General features: G+C 32.8%; 1 protein-coding gene across 1 annotated transcript; it reads left to right on the top strand.

The window, feature by feature from the left end:
* The first annotated feature begins 9307 nt into the window (after window positions 1-9307).
* Window positions 9308-10741, top strand: LOC21411780 (germin-like protein subfamily 1 member 16). The gene is made up of 2 exons (XM_024174056.1): window positions 9308-9453; window positions 10003-10741. The coding sequence occupies exons 1-2, from the start codon at window positions 9324-9326 to the stop codon at window positions 10545-10547; spliced, it is 675 nt and encodes a 224-aa protein (XP_024029824.1). The 5' UTR covers window positions 9308-9323; the 3' UTR covers window positions 10548-10741.
* The last annotated feature ends 5544 nt before the right edge of the window (window positions 10742-16285 follow it).

The following is a 16285-nucleotide window of genomic DNA, read 5'->3' as shown; positions in this document are numbered from 1 at the left end:
GTTCTGCGTCTCTATAGTACCAATGTTGATGCTCCCATTAGAGCTAAGGTATGTACTTTGGGTAGTAATCATAATGATTCTCGAAGGGAAATTAATATGCATGTTAAAATTGATATCACATCTCTTAATCACAGTCAGGTGTGCCATGGAGGAGTTTTTTATTGGCTGATATTTGATAAATCTTATTTGAAGAAAATGCTAATTTCGTTTCATTCACAGAAGGAGGAATTTCAAACTATACCATTTTCAGAAGCTCACGATCAGCAGTTGTATGGAACCATATCTAGAACAACAATTATAGACTGGAGTCTACATTTGTGGAATGAACATGTCGCTTTATTTTTGCATATCGGAAGCGTATGATCGAGGATGGATTCATATGGAAAGCCCATCAAAATGTGGATTTTGGATGAAATCTCTTGTAGCCGCCAAAAAAAGTCATTTTGTTGGACGAAATGTGAGGATGTGTTTCTCGGCTGGGGACTTGGTTGTTCTCCATTAAAATTTTGGAAGAATGATGAGCACATTTTATATACATCTCAGATAGGCGTCTTCATGTCGTACAATTTGCATACCCAAGAGCTTAGAAATGTGCAGCTTAATTATCATAGATACAGTTCTTTTCACACTTTTAAATACGTAGAGTTTGGTATCAATAGCAGGCCCTAGGAAAGATGATTAGTTCCTCCCAATGGGATATCATATTTATTTATTTATTTATCTCAAGCTCCTTAAATAATGGATCCAGCTGAGCAGGAATTTGGAATTACACATTGATGCAGTCCCACGTTACTTGGTGTTTGGTGATTGATCTGAATACTTCATGCGAATCGAATTTGTGGGGATGTGTGGTTTCTAAGCTGAGTGTGCATTACCGGCGTTTTGGGAACTTCAGTAATGCTTGCGTTTTGGGTGTGTTACACCGTTTAGGTGGTGCTATTTTATTAGACGCCTGTGTGCGTTTTCTATGATAGTTGACTCTTTATTACAGTTTTGTTTGTTTTATTATTTCTATTTCCTTTTTTGCATACTTTTTTTTAATAATGTTTACTATGATGCTCGGCCACAATCTCTTGAGTCGATGCTCGACCGCAGTCTCTTGAGCCGATACTCGACCAATCTCTCGAGCACGTGCTTGACTACAATTCCTTGAGCCCACGCTCCACCAAAATAAAGCTCAAGGATCCCTTGCGTCAAGATCTAGGCTTAGTTTGGTATTGCATTTTCATCCCGAAATCAGCTTCCGCTTATAGTAGAAACTGATTTTAGTGTTTGGTAAATCTCCTTAAAAGTGTTTTTTGAAGAAGTTTTTAAGAATCTACAGCCAAAATCAAAAGCAGCGTAAAGACAACTTTAGTTTTTAGATTGTGCGGGAATCAGCAAAGTACAAACTTTCATAATACCCATAATACCCCTAATAAAATTTAAAATTGACAATTTTCCCAATCTCGTAATATAATATAATATAATAGTAATATTGTAACAAATAATATCATAATTATATTAATAATTCTAATATTATTATTTTAGCAAAGTACTGACTTCAAGAGTTTTTGCTAAATTAAATTATTGGCTTCAAAATTTTTCATTTGCATTTTTTGAGTTAGGGTGACTTGAGTTCAGATCTTATTTTGAGTTAAGATGTATTTGGGTATGATTTGAGTTAAGACTCTAATTTGAGTTTGTATTTAGATTTGCACATTTTAAATTATGGTTTGAATTGAGAATCTATTTAAATTTGTGTTTGGGTGGGTCAAAACTTAAATTTGTATTTGAATAGTATTTTAATAAAAACTCAATAGTGATGAAAAATTTTAATAGAGTATATGGGTTGGGTTTTATTCGTCTTTTCGTTGTGAATGTATAGAAAAACAAATTATCTCAATCAGAATTAAAATGAAAAAGTTATAACGTTTTTAATAATAGAAAAAATATTGCTCATTAAGTTACGTTTGAGTTTAAAAACTTGAGTTAGAGGAGGAACTTGAACTCAAATTTTAACTCCAAACTCAAATTCAACTCAAATTTTATAAAAAATATAAAATTATAAATTGAGTTTAAACTATTTTTAAATTTAAATGTAAATAAACAAGCCATTAGAAGTTTTTTATTTTCTACATATCCCAATGATCAATATTTCCATAAAAAGACATTTATATCTAATTTGCACAAGATAAATAAGGCACTGCCGTCTCTTCTTTTCTTAACAATTATATAATACACACTATGAATTCAATAGTAAATAATGCAACCTAGGTCCAATATTAAAAACCCTACTCGTATATGAATTGATGACATGAGACAGTAGATACAATTTATCCAATTGACATAAGTACAATCACCTATACATAAGTCTATATGTGTCTGTATTTATATGTATACATGAGGACATAATTGTGTGTAATATATGTTTTGATTGTTTTGAGTATTCAATTTATCAAAACGTCTCCAATCTAGTGTCATAATATAAACATTCTCTATGAATCTTGCGTGCTTTGATTTTAAGCCTTGAATATCAAGCTGTTTTTGTTAATAATATTTAACAAAGTTGTTTATTGAAGAAGAATAACAAGGATTTGCGATCTTCCTGAAAAGGCAGTGGTGGAAATCATGTCATGGCTACCTCCCAAATCTTAACGAGGATATGCCACGTCAACGTCAACTGCGTCTTTTGCGACGACTTAATTCGTAAAATGTCGTCGCAAATACTCAATGTCATGTCATCTTAACGATATAACCGACGAAATAATTGCAGCAACTCATTTGCGACGATTATCATCACAAATATACTTGCGACGATTGATTGTCGTCGCAAAAATTATTTTTGCGACGAAACAATTGTAGCAACAGGTTTGCGACAACAAATGGTCGCAAAAAATGCATTTGCGATGACTTTACGTTTTTTACAATGACTTTTTGTCGTCACTAATAATCCTGTTTATTGTAGTGGCTGCAGACACTCGCCGCCACCGCCATTGCCATCGCCGTATAAGTGGTCCAGAAAGGACGATAGGAGGCTTGGAAGAGGGTTTGAACCCGGTAATACAACGTATGGGGATTCTTCCTTCTTCTCTATAATTTTGTGACTGGTTAATAAGAGATAATGCTTTTTCATGTTTGCTTGGTGTTCGTTTTTATGACTTGAGTTTGAGTAAATTCCATTCATGAAGGGAAAAAAAGGTGAGAAATCGAATCATAAGCAGTTTCCGTTATTTATAGTCAGAAAATTGAAAGAACAATTGTTATTGAGTGGACAATGTGTTAGTATCTTTGAATGAATTTGGACTAGTTGAATGCTTCATGTTGTTCATGCTTTGTTTAATTCTAACTCTGAGTTTGTCAAACGTCAATGAACTTGGAGAAGTCAATATCAGTTTCTACATATCCCAATGATCAATATTTCCATAAAAAAAGACATTTATATCTAATTTGCACAAGATAAATAAGGCACTGCCGTCTCTTGTTTTCTTAACAATTATATAATACACACTATGAATTCAATGGTAAATAATGCAACTTAGGTCCAATAGCCCAAAAAAAAGAAAAAAAAAAAAAACCCTACTCGTATATGAATTGATGACATGAGACAGTAGATACAATTTATCCAATTGACATAAGTACAATCACCTATGCATATGTATGTATTTATATGTATACATGAGGACATAATTGTGTGTAATATATGTTTTGATTGTTTTGAGTATTCAATTTATCAAAACGTCTCCAATCTAGTGTCATAATATAAACATTCTCTATGAATCTTGCGTGCTTTGATTTTAAGCCTTGAATATCAAGCTGTTTTTGTTAATAATATTTAACAAAGTTGTTTATTGAAGAAGAATAACAAGGATTTGCGATCTTCCTGAAAAGGCAGTGGTGGAAATCATGTCATGGCTACCTCCCAAATCTTTAGTGCGGCTTAAGTGTGCTCAAAAGTCGTGGAATGCTCTCATAAGCACTCTTATGAAAAAGCCAATGGTTTGTGGTAAAGCAACTCAAGAATTGTAAAAATCGTCTATCCTTATTTCAGAGGACCAGCCCCCAAGGTCATAATCATGAAACTGTAAATTCATTTTTGACTCTCGACAAAACAAATGATGACAATCACCAAATTCATATCAACAGTAAAGAGTTCAATTTGCCTAAATCTATAGCTGGTGTACGTGGCTCTCATTGTCATGGAATCCTTTTCCTCCAGACAAGAACACAAACAAGATTTTATTATGCAATCCGGCAATTAGGGAATTCAAGATTCTTCAGAGTTCATGTTTTGGATCCAACTTTAAAACACACAGGAGGGCTGGCTTCGGCTATGATTCCATTGCGAACGTTTACAAAGTCGTCAGAGTTGTGCCTCTCTATAGTACCGATGTTAGTGCCCCCATCGGAGCTAAGGTATGTACTTTGGGTAGTAATCATGATGATTCTTGAAGGGAAATTAAGATGAATGTTGAAATTGATATCACATCTCTTAATCACAGTTAGGTGTACCACGGAGGAATTTGTTATTGGCCGATGTTTGATAAATCTTATTTGAAGAAAATGCTTATTTCGTTTCATTTGCAGAAGGAAGAATTTCAAATTATACCATTTCCAGAAGCTCATGATCAGCAGTTGTATGGAACCATATCTAGAACAACAATTATAGACTGGAGTCTACATTTGTGGAATGCAAATGTCGCTTTGTTTTTGCATATCGGAAGCGTGTTATCGAGGTTGGATTCAGATGGAAACCCCATCAAAATATGGATTTTGTATGAAATCTCTTGTAGCCGCCAAAAAAAGTCATTTTGTTGGACTAAATGTGAGGATGTGTTTCTCGGCTGGGGACTTGGTTGTTGTCCATTAAAATTTTGGAAGAATGATGAGCTCATTTTATATACATCTCAGATAGGCGTCTTCATGTCGTACAATTTACATACCCAAAAGCTTAGAAATGTGCAGCTTAATCATCATAGATACAGTTTTTTCGCGCTTTTAAATACGTAGAGAGTTTGGTATCAATAGCAGCGGCGGGGAAAGATGATTAGTTCCTCCCAATGGGATATCATATTTATTTATTTATTTATCTCAAGCTCCTTAAATAATGGATCCAGCTGAGCAGGAATTTGGAATTACACTTTGATGCAGTCCCACGTTACTTGGTGTTTGGTGATTGATATGAATACTTCATGCGAATCAAATTTTTGGGGATGTGTGGTTTCTAACATAAACAATATTCATAACACCATCGGTTATTAATTGTTTCACATATTCATATCTCAAGCTAATATGTCTAGATTTTCCATTATAAACCTTGTTATAAGTTCTACCTTGTTATAACCTCTAGACAAAGTAGCTTCACTATCGCAGTACAAAGAAATAGATGGCATCGGTTGTGGCCATAACTCAATATCAAATAATAAATTCCACAGTCATTCCGCTTATTTGCTCGCAACGGCAAGTGCTATAAACTCACTCTCCATTGTAGATTAAGTTATGCACGTTTGTTTCTTAGAAGCCCAAGACACGACTCCTACCGCAATTGTGAAAATCCAACCGGATGTGGATTTGTTATCACTAGAACTTGTTATACAACTTGCATCCGAGTACTCTTCAAGTACCGCCAGATAATCATTACATGACAATCCTAAAATAATGGTTCTTTTAAGATAATCAAGTACTGTACCAATTGTATTCTATTGTTCAACACCTGGGTTACTCGTGAACCTAGACATTTTATATACCGTAAATGCTATGTCGGGTCTTATACAATGCATGACATACATCAAACTACCACTTGCACTAGCATATTCAAGCTGTGCCACTACTCGAGACCTGCATTCTCTAATAATTAAATACTTCAATCATATGGAATATTCGCTTCTTTAAACTTTAAATGATTGAATTTAAGAAGCACATTCTCTGTATAATGAGATTGACACAATGAGTAACCTCACTATACTTCCTCACTTTCACACCTAATATAGTATCTACCTCACCAAGATCTTTCATCTTAAATTGTGAAGTTAGATACTTCTTGGTGTCATTTACCCCGTACATGTTTGTTCTAAAGATAAGCAAGTCATCAACATACAAACATATAATCACACAAAAATCATTTGTAAATTTAGAATATATGCATTTATCCGCATTGTTATGCTTGAAACCATGAGATAAAATGACATTATCAAATTTCCCATGTCATTGTTTTGGTACATACTTTAAACTATAAAGCGACTTTACTAACTTGCAAATATTTTTCTTATTTTCAGGTAATACAAACCCTTTGGGTTGTTCTATATAGATTTTCTCATCTAGATCACCATTTAAAAATATTAATAAAAATATTAAAATATTTCTCATTCAGAAATATCACTTCAGATAGTAAAAAATATTATTTATGCCACAACACTTAAAAATAAACAATTGTCATTCAATTTAAAATAAAAACAAAATAAAAGGGCACAATGACACTCAATAATTTATAATAACATAAATAATAAGGGGTTGTTCTTTTGGAATGAAACTCAGAAAAAGTTTGAACTCGTGTTATAACTTTATTTAAGTTCATATTCTTTTGTAAAATTTGAGTTTTAAGTCGAGTTTGAGGCTAAACTCGAGTTTAAGTTTTCCCTTCAACTCGAGTTCATAAACTCGAACTCAAGTTAATGAATAGTATTTTTTCTATTCTTAAAAATACAATAACTTTTTCGTTCTAATTCTGATTGAGATGATTTTTTTTCTATGCATTCACAACGGAAAGAAGAATAAAACCCCACCCATATACCCTATTAAAATTTTTTATCACCATTGAGTTTTTATTAAAATACTATCTAAATACAAATTTAAGTTTTGACCCACCCAAACACAAACTCAAAAAAATTCTCAATTCAAATCATAACTCAAATGTACACATCCAAACACAAACTCAAGTTACACCTTCAACTAAAGTTATAACTAAAACTCAACTCAAGATCATCACTCAAGTCACTTTAACTCAGAAATGCAAAAGAACAATCCCTAAGTTTTCACAAAACAATTATTAACTAAGTAGTTTTCTCTATACCTACGTTAATCTAGACAAAACACGTGATTCTCATTGCCTAAATCAAAGTCCACTTTCGTGGGCTATTCACACAAATTCAAGTACTCCCTCCCCTTGTCAAATTTTCCTTAATTCCCCGATGATTGATTATTGTACTAGAAATAAATCCTGGTAAGACTTTTTAAATGCATGTGTTTTTAGCCTTTGGTCCTCAATAAATTACACAAATTACAATCAAAATCCAATTTTTATTTTATTATTATTTGTGGGCCTGACAAACGTACAAACAAAAATACTAGCAAAAAAACAAAAAAAAAATGGAAAAGAAAGAGTTGACCCGAATAACAAAAACGGCGGCATGAGAAGTATATAACATCTGCCAGTGTCTAATCATATTCTTGTGCTTCAGATAGATACAAAGAAAAGTTCTAACCACTGTATAAGCCCTTGTTTTGTTTCTAATCTGAGTTTCCAACCAGTTGGGCTTTCAATTTTCGTGGTTTTGTTTCGAAAACGTCAAAGTCTGGAGTCTTGGAAACTGACCCGTCAATGGTGGCTTCAAAGGCTCTGCAACTGAAGCAGTTGCAGAGACTAGCGTGAGAGCCATCATTCTTCTTTCTTCTTCTCTTAGTTCTTTGATTTCGGCTTAGCTATCTCTGATGGAGGTTGGCAAGTTTTCTGCTACTACTTTCAGCCGTCTGTACTGACATCAAGAGTTTTTGCTAAATTAAATTATTGGCTTCAAAATTTTTTATTTGTAATTTTTAAGTTATGGTGACTTAAGTTCAGATCTTAATTTGAATTAATGTGTATTTGAGTATGATTTGAGTTATGACTCTAATTGGAGTTTGTGTTTGTATTTGCATAATTTGAGTTATGATTTGAATTGAGAATCTATTTGAATTTGTGTTTGGGTGGGTCAAAACCTAAATTTGTATTTGAATAGTATTTTAATAAAAACTCAATGATAATGAAAAATTTTAATAGGATATATGGGTGTGCTTTTATTCGTCTCTTCGTTGTGAACGCATAGAAAAAAATCATCTCAATCGAAATTAAAATGAAAAAATTATAACGTTATTAAAAATAAAAAAAATATTATTTATTAATTTGTGTTTGAGTTTAAAATTTTGAGTTACGGAGAAAATTTACCCTCAAATTTTAGCCACATATTCAAGTTAAAACTTAAATATAAATTAAAATTTTATAAAAAAAATATAAATTTAAATAAAATAATAATTTAAATTTAAACTTTTTTTAAATTTAGACGGAAGTGAACAAGCCGTCCGAAGTTTTTTATTTTGTTCGCAGTCAAAATGAACTATCTCAGCCGCCTCTTATTTAGCAAGTTTCTTCTACTACTTTCAGCCGCCTCATTTTGACATCAAGTGGTTATAATCTGTGGCAGATGTATTAAGGGCCCACGCTGCCCCCACTGAGTTTTTGCCAAATTAATTTATTGGCTTCAAAATTTTAGAGTTTTTCCATTTTGTCCGTACTCAAAACGAACTATCTCGAGTTAGCCCCTACTCAAAACAGAGAAAATTGTCGTTTTTTATTTATCAGTTTTTTTTTTCTTTGCTTTTCTTCTCTTATATATTTCATCCCTTTTTGTTTGTTCTTCGATTCTTTATTTTGAGATGTTTATTAACAATTTTTTGAAATATGGTCATTAATTATAATCTTGAAAAGTGAAAAAACTCATGTAAATCTCATAAGTACAAAAAAATGTTGTTGGAACTCGGAAACAATACCAAAAAAAAAAAAAAAGATTAGAATACCACATTACTATTTATAATATTTTTTAGGTTGTGTGAATTATTAGATGATTAAAATTGAGATAAGAAACAATAATGTGTATTTTTTAGTTTATTGGTTGATCATTACTTTGACATTGATTGTACCTGTTGCAAAAGTCAGTTATGAAATCGAATTGGACATTAATGGAAGTGGGTTATGAAATCGAATTGATCATTAATGGATGGATGATAGCTTGGTTGTTATATACAATAGAAATAAATATTTAATCATGTATGAAAGTATTGTATAGTAGGCACTTCTAAAGTATGAAAATTTATTGTCGTCTGTCAAAATATGTGTTGGGTAGTTCTTAGAAAATATTGTGATATTATTTTATATTATTCTTTATGTCAATTATGTTTTCAAATTAAAAAATAATCTACGCCCCTACTTAAACCGAAGGCCGGCTCCACCACGAGTTCACCCTTGTATAAATAGACATAAGAGGCAAGCAAGATTGATCAGTTCTCGCTAAACTAATAAAAGTATTATAAGGATGGCGAAAAATAGTGTTAATTTCGTTTTGGTACTTCTTGCTTTGGCTTTGGCCACTTACATTGCATCTGCTTCTGACCCAGGCTCTCTCCAGGACTTCTGTGTAGCAACTAATGACTCTAAACATGTTTGTAAGTGTCCTTGTTCCAAATTTATCTCTTTATTTTTTTTTTCTAATTCTTTGTTACGATCACACTAATTTTTTAATTTCTACTCATGAAGCAAATGTGGATAACTTTTCTATGTTTACGCAATTTATATAAACATGCATGTACTAATTCTAACTCAATATTTTTAGTGAGATAATTATACGTAAATGTAGGTGGCAGAATAAGTTATATTTTTATGGATATTGATATTTTATTGCTTTAATTTTTCAGAAAACATCGACACAATATTATTAGTACCAATTATATCTATTTCCCTTTTACAATTTTTTAATATCAAGATATTTAAATATGTATATATCTCAGTATATTTCATAGATATGTGTATATAATATCCGGTGCACGTCGTCTAATACCACAAATATAAGAAAAACAAATGCTGAACATTACAGAATAAGAACATATGTGCTTTAAGAACAGATATAAATCATGAATTTTAATATAATTTCCAGAAATTTTTATCCTTGGTTTCTCTAACTACAGAAAATACAATCAATTTCATATGATCAACAGTGTTTGTGAACGGAAAATTCTGCAAGAATCCGGAGCTGGTGAAGGCTGAGGACTTCTTCTTCTCAGGGATAGACATCCCTAGAGACACAAACAATGCAGATGGCTCCACCGTATCCATGGTGAACGTCGACAACCTTCCGGGGCTCAACACCCTCGGCGTGTCTCTGGCGCGCCTCGACTTCGCGCCATACGGGTTGAATCCTCCTCACACCCACCCGCGCAGCAGCGAAATCCTGGTCGTCACCGAGGGCACGCTTTACGCCGGGTTCGTGTCGTCGGATGAGGACGGAAACCGCCTGTTTACCAAGACTCTTCACAAGGGAGACGTGTTTGTGTTCCCGATTGGGATGATTCACTTTCAGTTCAACATTGGGGAGGACCGGGCCGTGGCCTTCGCCGGGTTCGGAAGCCAAAACGAAGGAAGGATCACCATTGCGAACACCTTGTTCGGGTCCCACCCTTCCATCAACGCTGAGGTCCTTGCTAAGGCGTTCATGTTGGACAAGGACGTGGTTGAAAAGCTTCAGAAGAAGTTTGGTCAGTAAGCTGTTCATGATCACAGCTGGCCTACCTGATTTGCTGAGTAGTACTAATAATGTCAATGTCATGTTTCTAGGGATATGAATAATTACGTGCTTATATTATCTAGTATCCACCTCATGCAACGACTAATGTCGAACGACTTATTTGGTCGTGACTTATAAATAAACATGAGAATGATACGTATTTCATATATAAATTTTTGGTATATTCCGGGTTCGCTAATTAAATATAAGGAAATAGTAGGAAATAGGCCAATATGAAAAGCTTAAGAAAGTATATAGGCTAACTTTTAGTTATAGAAATTAATAGGTCATAACTTGTCAAGTTATGGTTCATAACCAGACAAGTTATAGACAAACTTGTCAAGTTATGGTTTATAACCAGACAAGTTATGAATAAAAACCAGGAATAACTTGTCAAGTAATGGTTCATAACCATACAAGTTATAGACGAAAACAGTAATTTGACATATTTATTAACTTATGTAAACTATTAGCCTATTAATTTTAATTCATCTCAAGTCTTGGCCTATTTCTCTCTTTCTCCCTTAAATATATCCCTCTCTACGTCCACTCTGATAATTTGTTTTTTCTTTTTTTTTAAAGAATCTTTAGTAACGAAGCCAGAAATTTATACGAGCGGGCAACACAAAATTAAAAGGGTAAAATATGATATTCTTAATCTTTTAGATGGGTCTTTTTAAAATTTTTTAAGATATTCTTATTAAATATAGGTAAAAAAAAAGAATGGAAAAAGAGAGCTGTGTCCATTTTAGTATGGGACATAGCCCAAGGAACTGCTACTTTGCGTCCTCGAATAGACGTAGAAGATGATAGAAAGAGAAATGCAAAAGCAGGATTTGTGCACCGAAAAGAATATATTGAACGTACGTCCTAGTCTGTCTTTCTTTTTTCTTTTCCTAAATTATATTGAAACAGGTATAGTAATCATCTCAAAACATTGACCAACATGGCAGAATAAGTCGAACAGGTGGACCAGTGTTAAAAATAACGAACAAAAAAGATGATGATATGTGAGTATAAGGTAAGAATATTTGACAAGATCCTGAAAAATCATATCATGGCAATCATAGAAAGAATAATTCAATTAATGAACAAGATAGTCAAAAAGGGCAAACTATGACAAATGAATCATTTGGGAGTCATAATTTCTATTCATCGTCACTGTTAATGTCTTGATTGCCGCCCTCTTCATTTATGTCACATCATTCTCAAAATCATCGATGTCGTTTTCAACTAAGTCTTCTTCATCATTCTCAACCAGTATATTGGAGTCATTATCCCCAACGGAAGACTTGTCTTTTAAAATTGCATCTCATGATTTCTACACTTCATACACGGACAACTAATACCCTTGAGTGAATTTGCATAATTCTTTTCAACCTCAATAAAGGCACACAAACTATCTCAGTACTCATCAGACAACCGGTTCCTTAAATGTATCCAACTCTGGTCCATAGGTATCTTCATTACGAGGAATTTATAAAGTTTTATCAAATTTTATGAAAATTAACACAAATTATTTTATAATAAGTATTTAACATTAGTTTATTTAATTATTTTATTATTAATATAATCTTAATTAAAATTTGTATCTAATTTTTTAATTATCACATAATCATCATTAAACAAATTTTATACAAATTTTAATCTAATTATCACATATTTCAATTTTAATTTAAAATTCAGAATTCTAAATTCAAAACCACAAACTATATCTAAAATCCAAAACAAAATTATAAACCATAACAAAAATACTAAAATCAATTAACAAAATACCAAAATATTAACTCACAAAATTCAAACCCACAAATACCGGAGGTTAGAGAACGGTAAGGCAATAAAATGGGAGGGCGTCGGCAGCCGGGTTAAGGGGCGGTGACAGCAAGAAAAACCCCTTTTTTTTTTTTTTTTTTTTTTTTTTTTTGCAATATTTTTTGGCAAAATGAATGATTTGAAGAGAGAATGAAGTATTTAAGCTTTTTCGGAGGTTTTCCACGATATGTGGTGGTTTTTGACAGAGAGGAAGGAAGAAACACGATAGCCCACTGGGAAAAATGGTGGAAGGAGGTCTGCGATCGTGCTTACAAAAGCCATTTTTTGTGACGACATGTTGTTGTCGCAAAAAATATTAAATAGTCGTCATAATTAATCTTAAAACGACGGCATTCTTCTTCACCTCATTAATATTTCTGAGAATATACCTTGGTTCATTTTAGCTGCGACAATTTAACAATGTCGTCACAAATAATTTTAAGGAAACCGCTAAAATTTCTGCCCTTTTTTTGAGAAAATTAAATCCCCAGTTATTTACGACGACACTATTAAAAAAGTCGCAACAAAAAACAGTCGTCCTTGATAGAATTTTCTAGAACCTCTTTTTCTGACAACACGTGTCGTTGCAAATATAGTCGTTCTGAAAAGAATTTTCTGGAACCATTTTTTGCGACAACGTTTTGCATAGTCGTCGCAATAAATAAAGAAATATCTTGAACCTATTTGCGGGAAAGCGCCAAATTTTCCGCCCCTTTTTGGCCACGTCACCGCCAGCTGTAACCATCAATATCTCCGACGACAAGTCCTCGCAAATAATGTACAAACTGGCGCCAAAATTGTTGCCGCCAGATTTGTTTTGGCGCCAATGGGTATTAGCGACAACATAACGTCGCTAATATGCCGTAAAATTTTAGCGACGACATGTCGTCGTAATTATTTAAATTTTGTGCAACGACATGTCGTTACAAATATTTAATGTGATGACAAGTCGTTAAAAAAATTTATTTTCTTTTAAGCCACGACATGTCATCACTAATTCTATAATTTTAGCAACGATAAATGTCGTCGCTAATATCCCTTTTTGTTGTAGTGACTCTGGGTCCCATTCGGTACGTATGATGGTAAAAAATGAACAAGATAATTAACTCTAACATCAATTTGGAGCCATTCAATCTTGTCATCGAGTCATAAGTAAGATAAGATGTTCCATTTATTTATTTTTTATATATGTATAGCCACTTACCAAAATTGAGAGTAGAAGCGGCTGAGTTTAGAAACTATAGGTGCGTTTGGAATTGATTTTAAAATAATTTTGTTTTCAATAAAAAGTAAAAATGAGATTGTTTTAAAAATCATTCTGGGACCGATTCTGAAATTATGTTTGGTTAGTTTTTTAAGAGATTGTTTTGAGTATAATAAAAAAGTGAAATCATGTTTATTAATTAATATATTATAATATTATTGATAAGTACTAAAAAATAAAAACAGAAAAGTGAAAATAACTTTCAACCGTTTTCTAATTCCTTCATCAAAATCATTCTCATTATTTTCGTTTTCAAAACATTTGCTAAACAAGCGTCGTTTCTTTTTCATTTTCATTTTTTACTTCTCGAAATACGTGAAAATCATTTTTAACAACGGTTCCAAACACGCACTAAAGGGTGTGTTTGGTTTTGTTTTCAAAACGTTTTTGACGTTTTTCTACGAGGAAAAAATGAAATTGAAAACGAAATGGCGTTTGTTTAGGAAATGTATTGAAAACGAAAACAGTGAGAATGATTTTTGTGAAGGAATTTAGAAAACAGTTGAAAGTTGTTTTTACTTTTCTGTTTTTATTGTATAATACTTATCAATAATATTATAATATATTAATTAATAATTATAATTAAACAAGATTTCACTCTTTTATTATACTCAAAATAATCTTTTAAAAAATCAACCAAACGAAATTTCAGAATCATTTTCAATATTATTCTCAAAACAATCTCATTTTTACTTTTTATTGAAAATAAAATTATTTTAAAACTAATTACAAACGCACCCATAATTTTTTTTTTTTTGAAATTGACCTCTACAATAACCACATAGAACTGAACCGCGAAAGCAATAACAAAAAAAAAATGGCGCTTCGACTAGCCAAAAAAAATGGCGCTTCACTAAAAATCCACAAGCAAAACTAGAGATTGAAGCCCCCAAAAAGGGCAAAATGAGAGGGATAGAACCACTCATGAAAAAGAGACAGTTATGATGCCGGCTTGACTATTTTTATTGTTTGAATTTTTCTTGTCGTTCTCCAGTTTATTGTCGTTTAATTTTTTTAGTGTCAATTTCTCTAGTTTGACTAATTCCATTGACCTTTTATATTGTGTTTGTGTCATTTCAGTTCTCTTTGTCATTTTTCCATTTTTAAATCATCTAGATTCCAATTTTTTGTGTTCTCAGTAGTTTTGTCATATACTGTAATTTGCATCCCGTTATACTTTTAATTTTATCATCTTTTGTAATGGCATTATCGACAAAACTTTAATTGCCATTTTAAGTTATTCGCATTTTTTTATCTCCTTTCGCACACTCATTCACTGTGTATTGAGACACGTCAATTTATCGTTGTTTTCTGTTTCTGTCATTTAAGATTTATTCGGCCTTTTCAGTTTGATATTATTTCCTATCCATTGTCGTCTGTATGTTGTTTGTCGTTTTTATCTTTAAGTATAATTGAGCTTGTTAGTACCGGTTTTAATCTTTTAATAATTTATAAGACAATATGAATAATGTAGAGACATAAAATAAAAGAACACGAGAGAAATAGTATCGCGGTTCGGTAACACCCTACTCCGCGGGGCCACGCCCAGATGATGAACAATCCACTAAGAACTCTTTTACAATTCAATTGGACTTAATCTACCTGAGACTCCCTCTCTAAGAAGACGCCTATGAACTTGCAATTTCCCAATGGACAATATGAATAATGTAGAGACATAAAATAAAAGAACACGAGAGAAATGGTATCGCGGTTCGGTAACACCCTACTCCGCGGGGCCACGCCCAGATGATGAACAATCCACTAAGAACTCTTTTACAATTCAATTGGACTTAATTTACCCGAGACTTCCTCTTTAAGAAGACGCCTATGAACTTGCAATTTCTCAATGGACATGAACAGTGAGATCCCCTCGACTTTTTAACATTGGAATCCCTCCAACAAAGTTTTTTTTCCCGAAAAACACTCAAATCATCTCACTCAATACAAGTGCTCACCCCTGTCTCACAACCCAGCCAAAACTCATCAAGAGGCATACAATTACTCCAGAGACTCTTTCAATAAATAAGCAAGCTGTGAATAGCTTGACACATCTTTAATTAATTCGCTGAACCACATCTGTTGCAGATCCTGTTGCAACAACACTGCAACATAGCTGTTACGGCCAACTTTCTCAAAACCAGACGAATCAATCTTCTTTAATTCTGAAATCCTCCCAAAACTGATAAACGAACCTGGAAACGTTCTTAGGCAACATAGGAAGATCATCCAGCTATGAAATCTCAATCAAGAATCAATCAAATTAATTTTTCATCTTTGAATCAATGGTTGACTTAGAAAAATAGAAACTAAAATAAGTTTCTGGATTTTTTGAAACCCGCCAAAAGAAATTTGCCTGCTGCATAGACATTTCCAAACGTAATCATCCCAGCAAAACATTCCCAAAATAATGCCAATCAAATCCGATTACAATCAATACACAAATTGGGAAACAAATCCAAACAATCTCCCCCTTTTGGCATTGTTTTGGCAAAACTAATAATAGCAACTAAAACACAATACTTTTTGCACCAATCAAGTTTCCAGACTACTTACTCCCCCTTTTTGACAAAAATAAGCCAAACACTCTAGAAAATGAGCAACACCTTCCTGCAAATCGCTCCCCCTGAATCCTCCACGAGTC

Source organism: Morus notabilis, unplaced genomic scaffold (genome assembly GCF_000414095.1).
Source record: "Morus notabilis unplaced genomic scaffold, ASM41409v2 Scaffold376, whole genome shotgun sequence".
NCBI classification, from domain to species: Eukaryota; Viridiplantae; Streptophyta; class Magnoliopsida; order Rosales; family Moraceae; genus Morus; species Morus notabilis.
This window is presented reverse-complemented; position numbering and strand designations above follow the sequence as displayed.

Excerpts from the sequence above, each read along its gene's own strand:
- LOC21411780 (XM_024174056.1), top strand. The coding sequence starts at position 9,324 with ATGGCGAAAAATAGTGTTAATTTCGTTTTGGTACTTCTTGCTTTGGCT. Across the intron at positions 9,454-10,002 it reads TAATGACTCTAAACATGTTT|TGTTTGTGAACGGAAAATTC; the intron begins GTAAGTGTCCTT and ends TATGATCAACAG.